Source organism: Pseudochaenichthys georgianus, chromosome 1 (assembly GCF_902827115.2).
Source record: "Pseudochaenichthys georgianus chromosome 1, fPseGeo1.2, whole genome shotgun sequence".
In the NCBI taxonomy this organism is placed as follows: domain Eukaryota; kingdom Metazoa; phylum Chordata; class Actinopteri; order Perciformes; family Channichthyidae; genus Pseudochaenichthys; species Pseudochaenichthys georgianus.
The window spans coordinates 45511545-45528923 of NC_047503.1; the positions used below are offsets into that span (position 1 = coordinate 45511545).

Consider the following 17379-nt stretch of genomic DNA (forward strand, 5'->3'; position numbering starts at 1 on the left):
ATTCATTGCTATCGGGATGTTAAGAGCATTCCATGGAATATAACAAGTGTATCTCGAGCCGGTTTCTCAAACTTACCTACCCCACCTTTAAGTGGTTTTTATCTTGACCTTTGACCTTATGTGCTGAATATAAATATGTTTAATCTGACCTGGAGACAGATTTTATAACAAATAAGTTAACAACACATTAATGATAAACTTAGATTTGAGATGCAAAAACAATTAAAGCCCTGACAACATGTTGTATGTGGACCTTCGGAGTATTGAAAAAACCACCATGAAGTCTTCTCTTGGTTTTTTTCAGTGTATCATTTAATGTACTCTCACAAGTTGGTGAACAGGTACAACTTTGTCGCTCACGGTACTAAATCACACATCCATTGATAGTATAAATAGCCAACCTAATAATAATAGTACACATTTTCAAATACATAAAATCATCAAGTATCCAAGTCTTAAGTTACGGACGTCAAATAAAAAGGCATACAAAATATCGCAGACGTTGGAAGTCCAGTTCGAAGCAAAAAAGAAAACCAAAAAAGAAAATTAAAAAAGAATGAAAATCACATTTTGGACATGGCAGTTAATTAGTAAACAGAAGGTTTGATAGAGAACAGAAAAGCTCTAGACTTTCAATTGACAAATATTGCAACAGTTAAGCATTTCATATTAAAAAATAGTTACTGAAAGGGCATAGGTGAGTGTAAGACTTCCTGTACAAGACAAAGGCAACAATTTCTTTTTTTTTTGTTCCGAGTAGAAAAATGAAACGCCTTTTCCAATGCCAGCGGCGGGAAGACCCCACCTCCTTTGCCTTTGCTCCACTTCGATTGTAAGGCATTTATGGATGAAACCATCTGATTTGAAGGAAGGCATACCTCTAACTAGTCAGTCTTTAACCCTTTTAAATTTAAACGGGGTACATCATTTGGTCAATTTTATTAACTTGAGCACATTCGATGTAAACGCACTGGCCAAATCAAAAATCTTTGGGCTGTGTTTGCAGAAAAAAGAAACTATTAATCCAACATCGTACAATGATACACGACTCAGCGCTGCCCCTCATAATTCACTTTTTTTTCCGGGCACATGAGGAGAAAAACATCCCGGTTCACACAACTCCTTTTCACTTTTATTGACACTTTATGGAAGGGGGGACAGTTAAATTACCACGCATGGTTTTTCCCAAGAATAATTCAACACAATGACTTAAAAAAATAATAACAAGCCTGCCAGGATATAAGCTAGCGAGGTGGAATTAAAGAGTGGGGGGGGGGGGGGGGGGGGTTGGCTCTACTGGATGCAGCAGTTATTGCGATGGCCGTTTGAATCTTTGAAGCGCAGGCGCATCTTTGGACGATATTTCTCCAGGTAGAACAGCTGCTTGCTGTTGAACGCTCCCCGACGCTTCCTGGAAGAAAAGACGGAAGATTAGTTTATATTATTTGTGTCTTCAAAAGGTCCCCTATTAGACTGTTTTTCATCAACAGGTCTCAGATATACACAGAACCCGTCTCTGATTGGCTGAAACACCAAACAGATCATTGCAGCATTACCCATAATCCCCTCTGTTTCAGCCCTGTTTCCAAAGTGCTGATTCTCTGTCTGTTACTTCAGATGAAAATAAGGAGCCCCTCTCCACGCCCCTCTGAGAGACATCTGGTTACAAAGAACTCAATGGAGCTCTAGAGGAGATTCAGGTGATAAGGGGGGGGGGGGTTACCTTGTTGCTGATTGGCTAATGGCTACACAAGACAAAACACATGTTGATGTAGAAGAGACATGAAGAAGAGGGGACACGTGTTGATGTAGAAGAGACATGGAGAAGAGGGGACACATGTTGATGTAGAAGAGACATGGAGAAGAGGGGACACGTGTTGATGTAGAAGAGACATGGAGAAGAGGGGACACGTGTTGATGTAGAAGAGACATGTAGAAGAGGGGACACGTGTTGATGTAGAAGAGACATGAAGAAGAGGGGACAAATGTTGATGTAGAAGAGACATGAGGAAGAGGGGACACATGTTGATGTAGAAGAGACATGAAGAAGAGGGGACACATGTTGATGTAGAAGAGACATGAAGAAGAGGGGACACATGTTGATGTAGAAGAGACATGAAGAAGAGGGGACACATGTTGATGTAGAAGAGACATGAAGAAGAGGGGACACATGTTGATGTAGAAGAGACATGAAGAAGAGGGGACACATGTTGATGTAGAAGAGACATGGAGAAGAGGGGACACATGTTGATGTAGAAGAGACATGGAGAAGAGGGGACACATGTTGATGTAGAAGAGACAAGAAGAAGAGGGGACACATGTTGATGTAGAAGAGACATGAGGAAGAGGGGGACACATGTTGATGTAGAAGAGACATGAAGAAGAGGGGACACATGTTGATGTAGAAGAGACATGAAGAAGAGGGGACACATGTTGATGTAGAAGAGACATGAAGAAGAGGGGACACATGTTGATGTAGAAGAGACATGAAGAAGAGGGGACACATGTTGATGTAGAAGAGACATGAAGAAGAGGGGACACATGTTGATGTAGAAGAGACATGAAGAAGAGGGGACACATGTTGATGTAGAAGAGACATGGAGAAGAGGGGACACATGTTGATGTAGAAGAGACATGGAGAAGAGGGGACACATGTTGATGTAGAAGAGACAAGAAGAAGAGGGGACACATGTTGATGTAGAAGAGACATGAGGAAGAGGATGTTGCATAATAAGTCCCCCCTTTTATTTCACCAGGATAGGTCTCAAGAGAGTCCTGGCCCAAGGTAGGAAGCAGCACCGTTAGAGACAACTTAAAACAGTCTCAAACAAAACCCAACGAGTCGTAACAAGACCAGACAAAGCGTGTCATGTGTTTTTACGTTGCTTAGTTCACTTGTTTATGTGAAATCTTTGTTTGGAAAGGTGCTATATAAATAAAGTGTCTTACTCAGTTTACTTTGATGTGATTTTGTCATTTCTCTTGCATTGATAAATTATCTTTTGTCTGTATATATGAACGTGTGCTCGTCTTGGCCTGTTCTATAATCACTTAAATACTCAATAAATTAACAAAATAATAATACTTAGTACATTTGCTAAACTGCTGTACTTTAACTGTTTCTTCATCTTGTATTGCTCCCTTCACCCACCTGTGTGTCTATATGCGTTTGTTTAATATTTCTGCAGCACTGCAAGAATACTGACACTGTAACGTGAGATACGAAGAAGAGAAGTTATCATATACAGTAAAACTATTTGACTACAGTCAGTTTATAACAGGCCCATTTGTATCTGATGAGATTAAATAACTTGCATTAGAGAAGAAAAAAAAAAGACTGCTGTGGACGAGGTTGAAAATCTTTGAGGTGGACCACTGGTTTGCAGATATAAAAAACGTCATTGCTCCAACGAGATACAAGCACTTTGTTTTTTCAGGCATTTCATTTCCTGAATTTGTCAAAACAGATCCCATGTGATAATTCAGGGTAGAGACTATCGCTCCTGATATTCTACCGTTTCTCACCCATTTCATCAACACTTCTCTAACTTCTGTTCACTTTCCAAACAGTCTCAAGGAGGCGAGAGTAAACCCTCTCCTGAAGAAACCCACTCTCGACCCGCCTGATGTTATAAACTACAGGCCTGTCTCTCTCCTCCCGTTCCTGTCTAAAACACTTGAACGTGCTGTCTTTAAACAACTCTCCTGCTATCTCCATCAGAACAACCTTCTGGATCCGCACCAGTCAGGTTTCAAGGCAGGTCACTCCACAGAAACTGCTCTCATTGCTGTCTCTGAGGAACTGCACACGGCTAAAGCAGCCTCCCTCTCCTCTGTCATCATCCTGTTGGACCTGTCTGCTGCATTCGACACGGTGAATCATCAGATCCTCCTTAGCACTCTCCAAGAACTTGGAGTTTCAGGCTCTGCACTTTCCCTCCTCACCTCATACCTCGAAGACCGCACCTACAGGGTAACTTGGAGAGGGTCCGAGTCCGACCCTTGTCAATTAACTACAGGGGCCCCTCAGGGCTCTGTTCTTGGTCCCCTCCTCTTCTCCCTGTACACAAACTCGCTCGGATCAGTCATTAGCCCGCATGGATTTTCATACCACTGCTTCGCCGACGACACCCAATTAATTCTGTCCTTTCCCCGCTCAGAGACCCAGGTCGTCGCACGCATCTCTGCTTGTCTAGCTGATATCTCTCAGTGGATGTCCGCTCATCATCTCAAGCTCAACCTTGACAAAACTGAACTGCTTTTCCTTCCAGGAAAAGATTGTCCCACTCTTGACCTGACTATCAACATCGGCACCTCTGTTGTTTCCCCGACCCAGACTGCAAGGAATCTGGGTGTGACCCTAGATAACAACCTGTCCTTCACTGCAAACATCGCTGCTACAACCCGCTGCTGCAGATACACGCTTTACAACATCAGGAGGATGCGTCCCCAGCTGACCCAGAAAGCCACGCAGGTTCTGGTCCAGGCTCTCGTCACCTCACGCCTAGACTACTGCAACTCCCTCCTGGCTGGTCTACCTGCATGTGCCATCCGACCTGCAGCTCATCCAGAATGCAGCGGCTCGTCTGGTCTTCAACCTTCCTAAATTTTCCCACACCACGCCGCTCCTCCGCTCCCTCCACTGGCTTCCGGTAACTGCTAGAATCCACTTCAAGACACTGGTACTTGCGTACCATGCTGCGAATGGATCTGGCCCTTCCTACATCCAGGACATGGTTAAACTGTACACCCCAGCACGTGCACTACGCTCTGCATCAGCCAAACGACTCGCTGCACCCTCGCTGCGAGGGGGACCCAAGTTCCCATCAGCAAAAACACGTGGGTTTGCTATCCTGGCTCCAAGATGGTGGAATGAGCTCCCATTGACATCAGGACGGCAGAAAGCTTACACACCTTCCGTACTGAAAACTCATCTCTTTCGACTCCACTTCGAGCGATAGAACTATTAACAAAGCACTTATATACTAATAAAGGGCTGGCTTATCTAAAGCCAGTTGAGTAGCACTTGAAATGTTTTTGCTCTATGAAACCTGATGTACTTATATGATTCTGTTTTCTTCAAGTTTGTATTTTGTTGGTCGAACGCACTTATTGTAAGTCGCTGTGGATAAAAGCGTCAGCTAAATGCAATGTAATGTATATGCAGGAATCCTGAAGTCACATGTAAGACCTTTTAAGACCCTTTCCATACATTTCAAGACCTCATCTCCACTTGGAGTTCTAACCGGTTACCTTGGCGACACATTTTACCTCACATTGACTATATACAGTATGGATTGTCCTTCCTCCTTATCTTCCAACCATTTGCACGCAGACTTGCATTTCCCCATAACGATGTTGCTTAGCAACCGGCGTAAACCGACCTCCGCGCTATCAAGCAGTGAGCGCGCGATGTCCTGTTCAAACCCAACGGGATGCCATCAATAAACTACACAGAATCACACGACACACCTACGCCATGACTACATTCAGGCAGACGGTAGAACACAACCTCTTTGGACCATTTATATACTTACTGAAAACAAGCTACAACATTTAATACCTTGGGAAATGCCCTTTAATAGCCTTACTTTTCACTAAATTGATTTATCAACTTTTTAAGACCCTGTATTTTTAATGCTTTATCAATTTCTCCTTTAATGTTCTGGAATATGAATTACATCAAGAAATACATTTAGTATACATTGTGACAAAATATATAAACCCCTAAAAGTCAGCATTTATCCACCTTATATTCTTGTGACTTCCTATTAAAATCCATACATCACTTCAAAGCAAACATGTGCGACCTATAAATATTCCCAGCTCTGACGCATCACATACTTTGAAAGCATGAACCCACTCGTCGTGAATCACTCCTCTCACTTTCTGATGTTCCTGTAATGACTCATCTCTCCCTGCTGCATCAAACCCTACGTTTCTCTCGGAGATAAATCCCTCAGAAAAGCAGGAAATATCAAAGTCAGGGGTCAACTGAAACACAGCTTGGGGTCTCCAGTTCAACGTCTGTCCACCAGAGAGCGCTGAGGGTGTCTTTCTTGACATCTAAAAGCTTTTGGACTTCTGGTTAAAGAATTGTATTATTTACTGCGGTGCATCACTTTCTTAGTGAGTTACTCAAATGAGTACCAGGAGACAATGTTTGGTACTCAGGCCTGCCCCTCTGTTTTGCGGGCGGGGGGACTAGTGGAGCCCGCGTGTGGAACTCGCACGGAAGTTCAATTCCGTTGTACACACCGACGTTAACAGCAGCCCCGTCTGTGCGCACGGCGACCGGCTCTGTCGTCCAGTGATTGCAGCGCCTTCTGGAAGTGCTTCACAAGTCCGCCGGTACTAGGGATGCCAGCGATTATTCGATTATTCGCTACAGTCTCCATAATCGAATATTATTTTTAAAAATCGATTTTATTTATATATATTTTTTTTTTTTATGTTTTTTTTTTTTTTTTCTGGCTTAGTTTCAACCAAAATATATATATATATATATATGCTAATAATAGTAATAGTATTAATAATTGTAAATGGTCATTGGTCACACCACCAGTTTGTTTTACTGTAAACTTGGAGGAAGCCTGCGTGCAGAGCAGACTGCTGCTGCAGCAGCTACACACCGCCCCCACCCCCCCTCTCCCTCACACGTGCGACTAAAGATGAACAAAGCGGCAGGTAAAAAGAGTTCCTCCTCGTGGAACTACTTCGAACTTACAAGTCCAAAGGAAGTTAAATGCAAGCTCTGCGAAAAGACGTTGGTCTATCACAGCTCAACCTCAACTCGCCAGGGCTGCCGAATAATCGATTTTGATCATGGTCAGTTTCTGGCAACCCTAGCCGGTACGCCATTGCGCTTAGAGACAAGTGACGGTACGCGTTTCAGATGTTTGCCGCGCATGCGTACCAGTTATGTGCACCCCTGATTATTTAGGAGGCTGTGGTTCAATCCCCACTGCAGTCAGCATATCGTTGTGTCCTTGAGCAAGGCACTTCACCCCAAACTTCTTCTGCTGGGATTGCCCATGGTATTGAGTGTATGTAAGCTTTGGGTAAAAGCGTCCAACAAGTGACATGTCTTCTCAAAATGCATTATTAAGTATATTAGTAACTAAAGTTGGATTTTATTTAATCTAAAAACAGCACATTTTCAAAATGTTAGAAGCTTCCTTGACTTTTTATTTGATAAATAATGTGACCATTGATCTGCGGATACATTCTGTCTCAATCACCTACATAATCATAGTTTGGAGGTGATTGAGAGGAAACGTTGTGTACGGCTCAGTATCCATCCTGGTCACAATAACCAATACAACTAAATGTAAGGACATTTCACGAATTGTGAGTTTGTGTAAAAAAAAAAAAATATTTTGGAAATGGCTATGGTTTGATTTCAGGCAAGGACCTGAATACTGCTAAATCTACTAAATGCAGGTAACCCTAGACTACAATTAAATATATATATTTGGGAAATGGCTATGGTTTGATTTCAGGCAACGACCTGAATACGGCTAAATCTACTAAATGCAGGTAACCCTAGACTACAATTAAATATATACACACAACAGGTCAAATAGGAGGCTTTGCAGGTATTACTCCAGCCCCTCAAGTCCAGTTGTACTCAGGATTAGCTGAGAGTACTTTGCATGTACCCAATGTTTGTAAATCAGAAGCTAAACGTGCAGTCCTGTGAAAATGTTTCCATGCGTGTCACTTACTGTCGAATGAACTGGACAGCATCTTCATATTTCATCCCACATTCAATGAGAGCGAGCGCCACCAGAACCGGAGCTCTGCAGGGGAAACAGAACGTCAGATAAACAGAACTCTGATCGCTCACCTCTCGTCTGTTCAGTTCAATCATATCACAAACATGGAAATCTGAGAACAAAAACTTACTTAGGGAAGTTTTAAGAAGTTCATATTTTCTCTCAACTATTTAAAGTTTGTATATAAAACACAGATGGACGTAAGAGAAGTTTATGGAGTCGAGGTTCAGACGATCTGACTCTAAATCAGTTTAAAGCAGACGTGAGGAAACGGAACGTGTTTGTCTAAACGTTTGAAGTGTCACGTAGAGAAACCACTTCTGCTTCAGATTGCTTTTCGTTTCTATTTCAAACCACAATAGAGAACGCAGTGACGCGTCCTAAAACCCGGAAGTAAACTTCTTCCGGTTCCTTCGTCAAAAACGCAATTTCTCCATAGGATTTTGGAGAATCGCTGGAAATCAGGTCTGTGGTTGAAACACATTTAAGAGACGGATCACGTTTTGTTCAGCCGGATAATCTCCACACGTCTATCCTGCTTTTATCATTTTGTAATCATAAATCTAGTCGCCAGAAGCAACATGCTAACGTTATGCTATAAAGGAACTACAGCAGGGTCGCTGCTTCAACGTCACGCCGACTTCAGATCCATATTCAAACATACAGATTCTAAATGATACGAGTTGAAGCGTTTGTTTGAACACTTTGCAGGAGGCAGGGACTTGCTTTCAAGCAGAACATAAACTAACTTAGAGGAGTGTTTACGTGTTCGGCGTAATGACGTACAACGGCCTCGACGACTTCTGTATCCCTATTCAGCCACTTGGTAACAACCATCGTTTCTCAGACACGTCAACTCTTCAGAAATCACCAGCGAGGTCACTGCTGATGATTTAATGTCGTAGAACAAAACGTGATCCGTCTCTTAAATGTGTTTCAACCACAGACCTTAGTTCCAGATATTTTCCTAAACCCTATGGAGAGTTCCCATTGGCTCTGAGACGAGGGAACAGGAAGTGGTGAAATGCTGACTCACTTCCGGGTTTTAGGACGTGTCACTGCGGCGCTCTAAAGATGAAACCCACTGAAAACATTTATCTAGAAAATACTGAAAAACGTCTATCGCTGTTTCTCAGATATTTTACCGACCAAAGAATTAAAGATAAATAATCTGCAGATTTAAAAACAGCCCAACTATCAGATGTACAAAAGATAACTTATGTTGATATGTTTGTTATGTGAAACAGCATTTAGGTGTCACAGTACTTGTAGCCTGTTCAAAGACATCTAATAGAAAAAGCAGCGCATTAGAGACAGAGTATTCCGATTGATAAACGACTTCAAAATCATCTAAGTTGTTGATAAATAACCTAACTGTCTCCATCCCACAGACTGTACGTGCAGCAGGAAGTGTCACCGTTGATCCGCCTGACAGTAATCCGCTGTAAAATATGATCCTGCTTGATAAGACCGTAATACTTTAATCCAGGGGGGTCCAACTCAAGGCCCGGGGGCCAAAACCGGCCGAGACCTCATTTTATTTGGCTCGCAAAGAGTATAACACGTTATTATACGGTTGAATGCCATAAACTACATGTCCCACAATGCACCTCATTTTGTGACGTGGCACTGAAGAGACTTGCAATTATTTGCCCTGGACTTCTGCTTTCAGGCGTAGTTAATTATGAAGTTACCCTATCCGATAATGCAGAGGCAATAATGTAATATAAAACATTATTCTATATATGTATTTATATATAGTCTTAAAGTTTTGCACTGGCTTTCAATACGAGTTGAACATAACATTTTGATATTTGTATGTGTTTGTATATGTTTCTAGTTATTGTGGTTTTTAAATATTGTTTTATTATTTTATATGTGTTCCCTGTGCAGCACGTTGGTCAGCTGAGGTTGTTTGAAATGTGCTATATGAATAAAGATTGAGATTGAAAGTTACAACCGGCCCTTTGAGTGCAAATGTAGTTTCCCTGAGGAGTTAAACCGATTATTCAAAAGAGATAAGATAGGACTTATGTTCACGATTTCAAAATATATATAAACTTATTTGCCATTTTTAGACAAACCGTAAAGAGAATATGAAACAAGACATTTTCTTTTTTACATATCAGACCACCAGACCAAACTATACTATCATACAGTATATTATATTAATAACAAGAGGGGACACATGTTGATGTAGAAGAGACATGGAGAAGAGGGGACACATGTTGATGTAGGAGAGACATGAAGAAGAGGGGACACATGTTGATGTAGAAGAGACATGAAGAAGAGGGGACACATGTTGATGTAGAAGAGACATGAAGAAGAGGGGACACATGTTGATGTAGAAGAGACATGAAGAAGAGGGGACACATGTTGATGTAGAAGAGACATGAAGAAGAGGGGACACATGTTGATGTAGAAGAGACATGGAGAAGAGGGGACACATGTTGATGTAGAAGAGACATGAAGAAGAGGGGACACATGTTGATGTAGAAGAGACATGAAGAAGAGGGGACACATGTTGATGTAGAAGAGACATGAAGAAGAGGGGACACATGTTGATGTAGAAGAGACATGAAGAAGAGGGGACACATGTTGATGTAGAAGAGACATGAAGAAGAGGGGACACATGTTGATGTAGAAGAGACATGAAGAAGAGGGGACACATGTTGATGTAGAAGAGACATGGAGAAGAGGGGACACATGTTGATGTAGAAGAGACATGGAAGAAGAGGGGACACATGTTGATGTAGAAGAGACATGAAGAAGAGGGGACACATGTTGATGTAGAAGAGACATGAAGAAGAGGGGACACATGTTGATGTAGAAGAGACATGAAGAAGAGGGGACACATGTTGATGTAGAAGAGACATGAAGAAGAGGGGACACATGTTGATGTAGAAGAGACATGAAGAAGAGGGGACACATGTTGATGTAGAAGAGACATGAAGAAGAGGGGACACATGTTGATGTAGAAGAGACATGAAGAAGAGGGGACACATGTTGATGTAGAAGAGACATGAAGAAGAGGGGACACATGTTGATGTAGAAGAGACATGGAGAAGAGGGGACACATGTTGATGTAGAAGAGACATGAAGAAGAGGGGACACATGTTGATGTAGAAGAGACATGAAGAAGAGGGGACACATGTTGATGTAGAAGAGACATGAAGAAGAGGGGACACATGTTGATGTAGAAGAGACATGAAGAAGAGGGGACACATGTTGATGTAGAAGAGACATGAAGAAGAGGGGACACATGTTGATGTAGAAGAGACATGAAGAAGAGGGGACACATGTTGATGTAGAAGAGACATGAAGAAGAGGGGACACATGTTGATGCAGAAGAGACATGAAGAAGAGGATTTTGCACAATAGGTGACCTTTAACCCTTGGCTCTCTCACCTCCCCAGGCCGGCCACGCAGTGCACGGCCACGCAGCAGCCCGCCTCCTCCCTGAACTTCAGCTTCAGAAGGTTCAGCCAATCGTCCACGATCTGGTTGGAGGGCGGGGCTCCGTCGTCAAACGGCCAATCCTGGACGAGAACAGAGAGAGAAGAGAGAGAGGAGGAAATTATGTCGCCTGCACCCAGAGTCTTGGAAACCAAAACAAAAGGAGTGAGAGGCTGATCAGCTGCAGGGGCACTCAGGTGCTGTCGTGGGGGAGGGGCGGTCTCTGCCGGGGTCTCCAGGAGGCAGTTTGAGGGGTTTTGAAGTGGTTCCACGAGATGTTGTTTAAATTAGGTTATTGATCAAATGTGTACAACACGTCAGAGAAACATAAGCTCGCTTTGTGAGGCATTCGACGAGACAGCGCTGGGTTGAGGACTGTTGTTAAGGCTGCAGAATGACATTACTTGATCACTCGGGGCCAGGTTGCCATTGGCAACCATTCAGAAAAAATGTCAACCACTTCTTGGCCTTTGGTTGCCATCAGTGTTTTTAACATAAAGAAATACGGACAGCAAACAGCTAAATGTGCACCCCAAAATAGATGTTAAATACTGATGCCTATTTTTATTTATTTATTTAATTTTGAATTGTGAATTTTGAATGTCCATGTTTGTACTAGGGTTTTCCTTCTTAAAATGTTTTTTAAATATTTGTGAGATGTGGTTGAGCGGGGTGTACTTGTACTTGTACTAGTCCTTTATTAGAGATGTGTCTGTAGTTTGTGTTTCTTTTTAGTGTCAGGATGGAACCCTTGTATTTTTCTCTGCAAACAGAATCTACCTACGGGTACAAATAAATAACCTGAACCTGAATATTTGTTGTATTAAAGTGATATTTAATTATTGCTGAGACCGGAACCTGATACTTAAGCTGCACGTGCAGTGGTGTGACTAGGGAGCCAGAAAGCGATGCACGTTTACTCGTGTGCGCGGTGACTGTCACTACCCGATCCGTCCCCCTGCCCGGTCGGTACTGCGCATGAGCGAGATGGTCCGCCATATTGGACAACTCCGGACGGCAGCCCAGGAAGGACACTTGACACGGTGGCTTTTGGCAAAGCTGAAAAAGAAAACTCGAGAGAGATGAGTTATTGTTATGACAACGTGACTTCACTATTATTAACAACTCTTTTCATTGGGTTCTTTTATTTGGGGTTAGGTACATTGTCAGAATAAGTGAGGAATGGATGTAACTTCTGTTAGACAGATATGCCATACATGTTTGCACACATTCACAGTAAATATGTATTCAGTATGATAGCTGTGGCTAATGGCAACCGTATTTTCTGTTAGAACCACTTTTAAAGCTTAGCGTTGAGCCCTGTCACTGTTTCTATAATAAAGTCATGCATAAGGCTGTTCTTGAAGAAAGAGATGCTCTCCATGCTACGATGTAAACAGTATTCGGGGAGGTTCATGTTAAGGCGCCACTTTAAATATTGTGTTAATCGAAGACGGGCATTAGTTACAAACTGACGTATGGAATAAAGAAATCAACCGAAGGGGTAATTGGAGGCAGCAGCCCCAGCGACGTGACAGCAGAGCATGTGTTGCTTGCAGCTTCTGAAGTGTGAGCATCAGCTGCTTCCTCTATTTTTACATCACTGTGGATTCAATACATCTGGGTTTCAAACTGTCCATGGAACAGAACGTCCTCTCTGAATCTGTCAGGTCGGGCTTTTGGAAATCAGGTTGAGGATTTCCCTTTCTGCTTACGGACCAAAAATGACTTTCTCGATGTATAGAAAAACAAATAAGCCACATGTAACCCACTTCTTGATATGTACGTCGCTTCTTGTCTCTCAGCAGAGGAAGAGGGTTCATGAGGATAGAAAGCACTACATATATCAATGTGTACTTAAGTCCTCTGTAATGCTTTATCTCTACTGTTTTAAAGCCATTCGCCGGTCCTTCGATGTTTTTGAAGCATCGTTTTTGGCGTGGCTCTAAAAATGTATAAATCTGAGGATAAGTCTCCATGTCGGCAACAGCAGGAAGGTATGATTGCATTTAGCCTGTTATGCATTTTATTGATTAGAAGTATGAGGGACATCGGGTGAAACACACGGATACAAGTGACTAGGCAGGATCAGCGAAGTACGCAGAGCTGGGCGACAAAACCCACGTTAAGGTTGGGTTAATATTTACAGATGTGAAGGTTCGGACTCACCAGAACTTGGATTCCCTCTTTCACCACCAGCGTGGAATCGTAGGTGGCCTCGCACACTCTCACCACGGTGCTCACTCCATATTTCTTCAGCTCCTGGAAAAGTGCAGCACAGGATTTATAAGAACTTCAAATGTCCCAGTTTGGCACGAGTAAAGTCACCTATTCTAATCACAATGGGATTTAAAGACTCAAATGATCTGCTAACGAACAAGCCCTGTACGTTTTGTAATCTTAGATTTAAAAATATATTTCCAAACACGTTATCATTTGCTAATGTGGACACACTGTTCCAAGTTACTGCAACACAAATGCGTAATCTAATCTTGTGAGTGCCTCTTGAATCTGGCTGAGCACGTTTTAACTCTCGACCAATGGCTGAGGCTCACCTCGATGAACTTGTTCAGGGTGACGTTGGTGGGATTGTGGGTAATGAGGAACCTCATGTTTTTGTAGGTGATCTCCACGGGGGCCGGTCTGTTCATTCGAGCCATTGTGACGTGAAACGTAAAAACAAATCTTCCACAGAGTAAAAACACGAATGTAAACACTTAGTTAAACTCGGAGGGAATGTCAAACAAAAAGGTCCAACGAGAAACCCAGAATCCTCCGGTCTTCTTCCGATGTTGGCAAATAAAAAGGCTTCGAGAGGCGAATTTAGAGAGTTGGCGGCCGGAAAAAAGGGCGTACAATCAGAACTCAAAACCTTCTCGATCGGAGGGAAACAAAAGAAAAGGAAGAGGAAAAAAACAAGGCTGGTTCCACCTCGATTGGAGCCAGGCGGAGCCGACGAGGGCAGTGTGCAGCGGGTGGAGTTACCCCATCCAGGCCGGTTCTCTCTGGTTCTGGGAGGCGTCCCGGTCCTGCCAAGTTCCTGCCGGGTCCCTCCAGAGGCTCAAGTGCTTGGGATCGATGAAGGCGAGTTGGGCACTTCACTCGTCTGCATAGGCAGCGTGCTGAGCCTGGCAGTAGTCCCCACTGCCCTTCAGAAACTCCATAAATGTATGACCCAGAACACCACAGAACTGCTGCAGGACACAGGGGGACACACGGAGCACGGACACGCTTTAGACACACAGTTATAGAAAGGGCAGGCGGCTTCTGTGGAGGCCGGTGAAGCTCTGAATCTAAGTTACACATTTAACTCCAGTGACAGAAAAATGATGGCGAACAATTCATGCATAAAGTCAAGATTCATGTTTAAAAATGATGTTTGCAGCCTCTCAAATATAGATGCATCAGTTTTCGATTTCTATGAGGGCTGGCTCGCTTTAGTTCTCTGCATGGGAGGGAAATTGTAATATCATTTTAATAAACTTAATTGCAAGTGACCTACAGTTTGCGGGTATTCCCCTTCACATGCCGTCTCGTATTAAAACTGAACATCTTTTGGTTGTGGACTCACAAAATAAGACAGTTGAAGGTGACTTTGTAAAACTGGGATCTACTTTTTGCCATTTTCTGACGGACATTTTATTGTGCAAACAATTAATAAGATAATGAAGATAATTATAAATTCAAACCCCGACTGAAACTAAGAAGCAGCTACTGGGGCTGCACTTTGTCGACAAAATATATCTGCCGACTCATCATTTTCTGTAATTGACTTGCTCAACAAGAAATATTAAAGTGTCTCATCACAGCTTTAGAAATATATCTGTTTGCTTTTCTCAAACAGCGGAATAGTTTGGCCGTTTTTCTAACCCTAATCCTTCAGACGTGTTTTTGACATTTCACAGAAACAAACAAAGGATTAACTGCAAACAGATTATAATAATAATAACCACACATAATCATTAAGCAGCAGCCTCACTTGAACAATAGCTGATTATCTCCAGAGCTGCAACTTCATATTTCACAACAAGCAGAGAAACCAAACATCACGACTCAACGACTTTAACGCTTCATCGGACGGTTTTAAGAGCTTCCTGCTCAACTCACGCTCTCGTGCACAGCATCAACAACATTAATAGAAATAAAGTGTGTGTGTGTGTGTGTGGTATCGAACCATCTAAACACAACAGTTGGCAAAACGTTAAGCAAGTCGATATTCCCCATAGAGCTACACGATTAAGAAACAATAACGTATAGCGATTACTTTGACCGCGAAATGATTCACATAATCATAACGATTTAACAATATATCAAATGATTAATTTATTAAAAGGACATGTACGCAATAAATATGTTTCGTTAAGTCTGTAGGATATATTTTGTAGGAAGGGATACCTCTGAAGCTCGACAATCATTTGTTGAAAATAGTATTTGATCACATATTCAGCCTTGAACACATATCGTGCTTCTTGCTATTCAAGTATTGAACTTCTCCACATTGCAACTACGTTAAATGTTGATATATGGTGCCGTTAAAACCGGTTAAAACGGGTTGTTTTGTGACGGACCAACAACACATGATGAGACGGATGAAGATGAAAAAGCGTGTTATATAAGGTGACACTGCAGCACCATGTAATATCTATCTAATGGATGATGGTGTACAATGAAAGGATGTGCAATGTCTGACATCTAGGTCAGGTCTGAGAGCTGAGCACACCACGAGGCCTTCAGCTGGGCTTTAACATGCACTTTATTTACCATCACAAACTCACCGCCATTTACTAATGTATCTGCCCTTTACGCCACTAAGAAGGATGTGATTACTTACTGTACATGTTTTTATCCAGCTTATGCTGCAAAAACACTAAGCTGTTCAAGTGTGCTTTGTTAATCCTTTATGAAATCAAGCATTTGGTAGAAAATCATAACATAGAGAACAAAAGGAAGAGTATGGCTAAGAGGGAGATGTCATAAAAAAGACCAAAAAGGTAAAAAAAAGCATTGAAGTAGTGATTTAAAGGGCTGACATGTTGTTGCATTTAAGGCTGTAAAGTGTCCTTTGTGTGGGGGATAGACTGACTGGGCGCCATCATTTAGCGTTATGGGCCTATAGGCGCTGTCAGGAACCGGGAGAGAGAAGAGCTTTAAAATGAGGGGGAACACGACGCCTTGTTGCCGCAATACACAGGTGATAAGTGGGGGGGATTCACACAGAAGATGTCATTTGTATTTTCGGACTTATTTCACGGTGAAATGCGTTGATTTTAGCCGACAGAAACTTCCGAGTGACTATCGGACCAGGCAGTGCTGCGCATCCCGACCATGGATAAAGAGAACTGGATACACCGTTCATTCCTATGGGAGCTTCCTAGTGGCGCATGAAGCAATGTGGAGCGACTGGAGACTCAGAAAGTACCCGTATGTAGGCCCATGGCGCGATGCGCAGTTGAGTTTTTCTTCTGCTCCTTGTCTCAGTCAAATGAACGGAGAGAAGTTAACTCTACATTCAGCTTTTAGACAATTTCACAACTTGTAGACCCTTGTTGATTTAAATAAGGGATATACAAGTGATCGTGCTGGGTAGTTTATTTACATAAAAACAAATATATACACTGATTTAAGACGTCTCTTTCCCAATGTAAGTCAACAGCTACCTTGCACCTCTGTCATCTGTCATTTATTATACTGTCCTATGTTTCTGCTCCTGTAGTATAAGTTATCTTGCTGATGCTGACAGTATTTTGCACTTGTATGGAACATTTTAATGTATCAAGAATATTTGTATATTGTGTATGACTTCTGACTATAAGTATTTTCTATTGTAGATTTGCTTATTGTTCTTATTTTATAATTGTTATACTTATTTCCACCTGCCGAACACCACTGCTGCTTTGTGAATTGATCTACCCTTTCAATGCAAGTCAATGTGGAAAAGGTATTTTTGGGCCATAAGACGTCACGGGAGTTGTGCAGTACCACCGTTCGGCCACTACGTCATTTCAAAATCGGCTTCAACGGCCGGGCGCACTTCCTGGCGGATTGATTTTCCTGACCATGACGAACATCACGGAAAACCGTTAAATTCCGCTTAAATAACAGTGCAAATACCCATTTACTAGTTCATATGACAGTTAAGGAACAC

At 42.3% G+C, this 17379-nt stretch overlaps 1 protein-coding gene across 1 annotated transcript; it reads right to left on the bottom strand.

Annotated features, from left to right (window-relative positions):
* Nucleotides 1-291: 291 nt before the first annotated feature.
* On the bottom strand, nucleotides 292-13894 carry ptp4a1 (protein tyrosine phosphatase 4A1). The gene is made up of 5 exons (XM_034089250.2): nucleotides 13790-13894; nucleotides 13404-13496; nucleotides 11187-11317; nucleotides 7728-7802; nucleotides 292-1411 (listed from the first exon to the last, which is right to left on the bottom strand). The coding sequence occupies exons 1-5, from the start codon at nucleotides 13892-13894 to the stop codon at nucleotides 1294-1296; spliced, it is 522 nt and encodes a 173-aa protein (XP_033945141.1). The 3' UTR covers nucleotides 292-1293.
* Between the last annotated feature and the right edge of the window lie 3485 nt (nucleotides 13895-17379).

Bases quoted from the DNA above. Each gene is read 5' to 3' on its own strand.
- ptp4a1 (XM_034089250.2), bottom strand. From the start codon at position 13,894: ATGGCTCGAATGAACAGACCGGCCCCCGTGGAGATCACCTACAAAAAC. The intron at 13,497-13,789 runs GTGAGCCTCAGC...GCACTTTTCCAG, and splicing joins CCCTGAACAAGTTCATCGAG to GAGCTGAAGAAATATGGAGT. The intron at 1,412-7,727 runs GTAAGTGACACG...CTTTTCTTCCAG, and splicing joins GCTGTCCAGTTCATTCGACA to GAAGCGTCGGGGAGCGTTCA.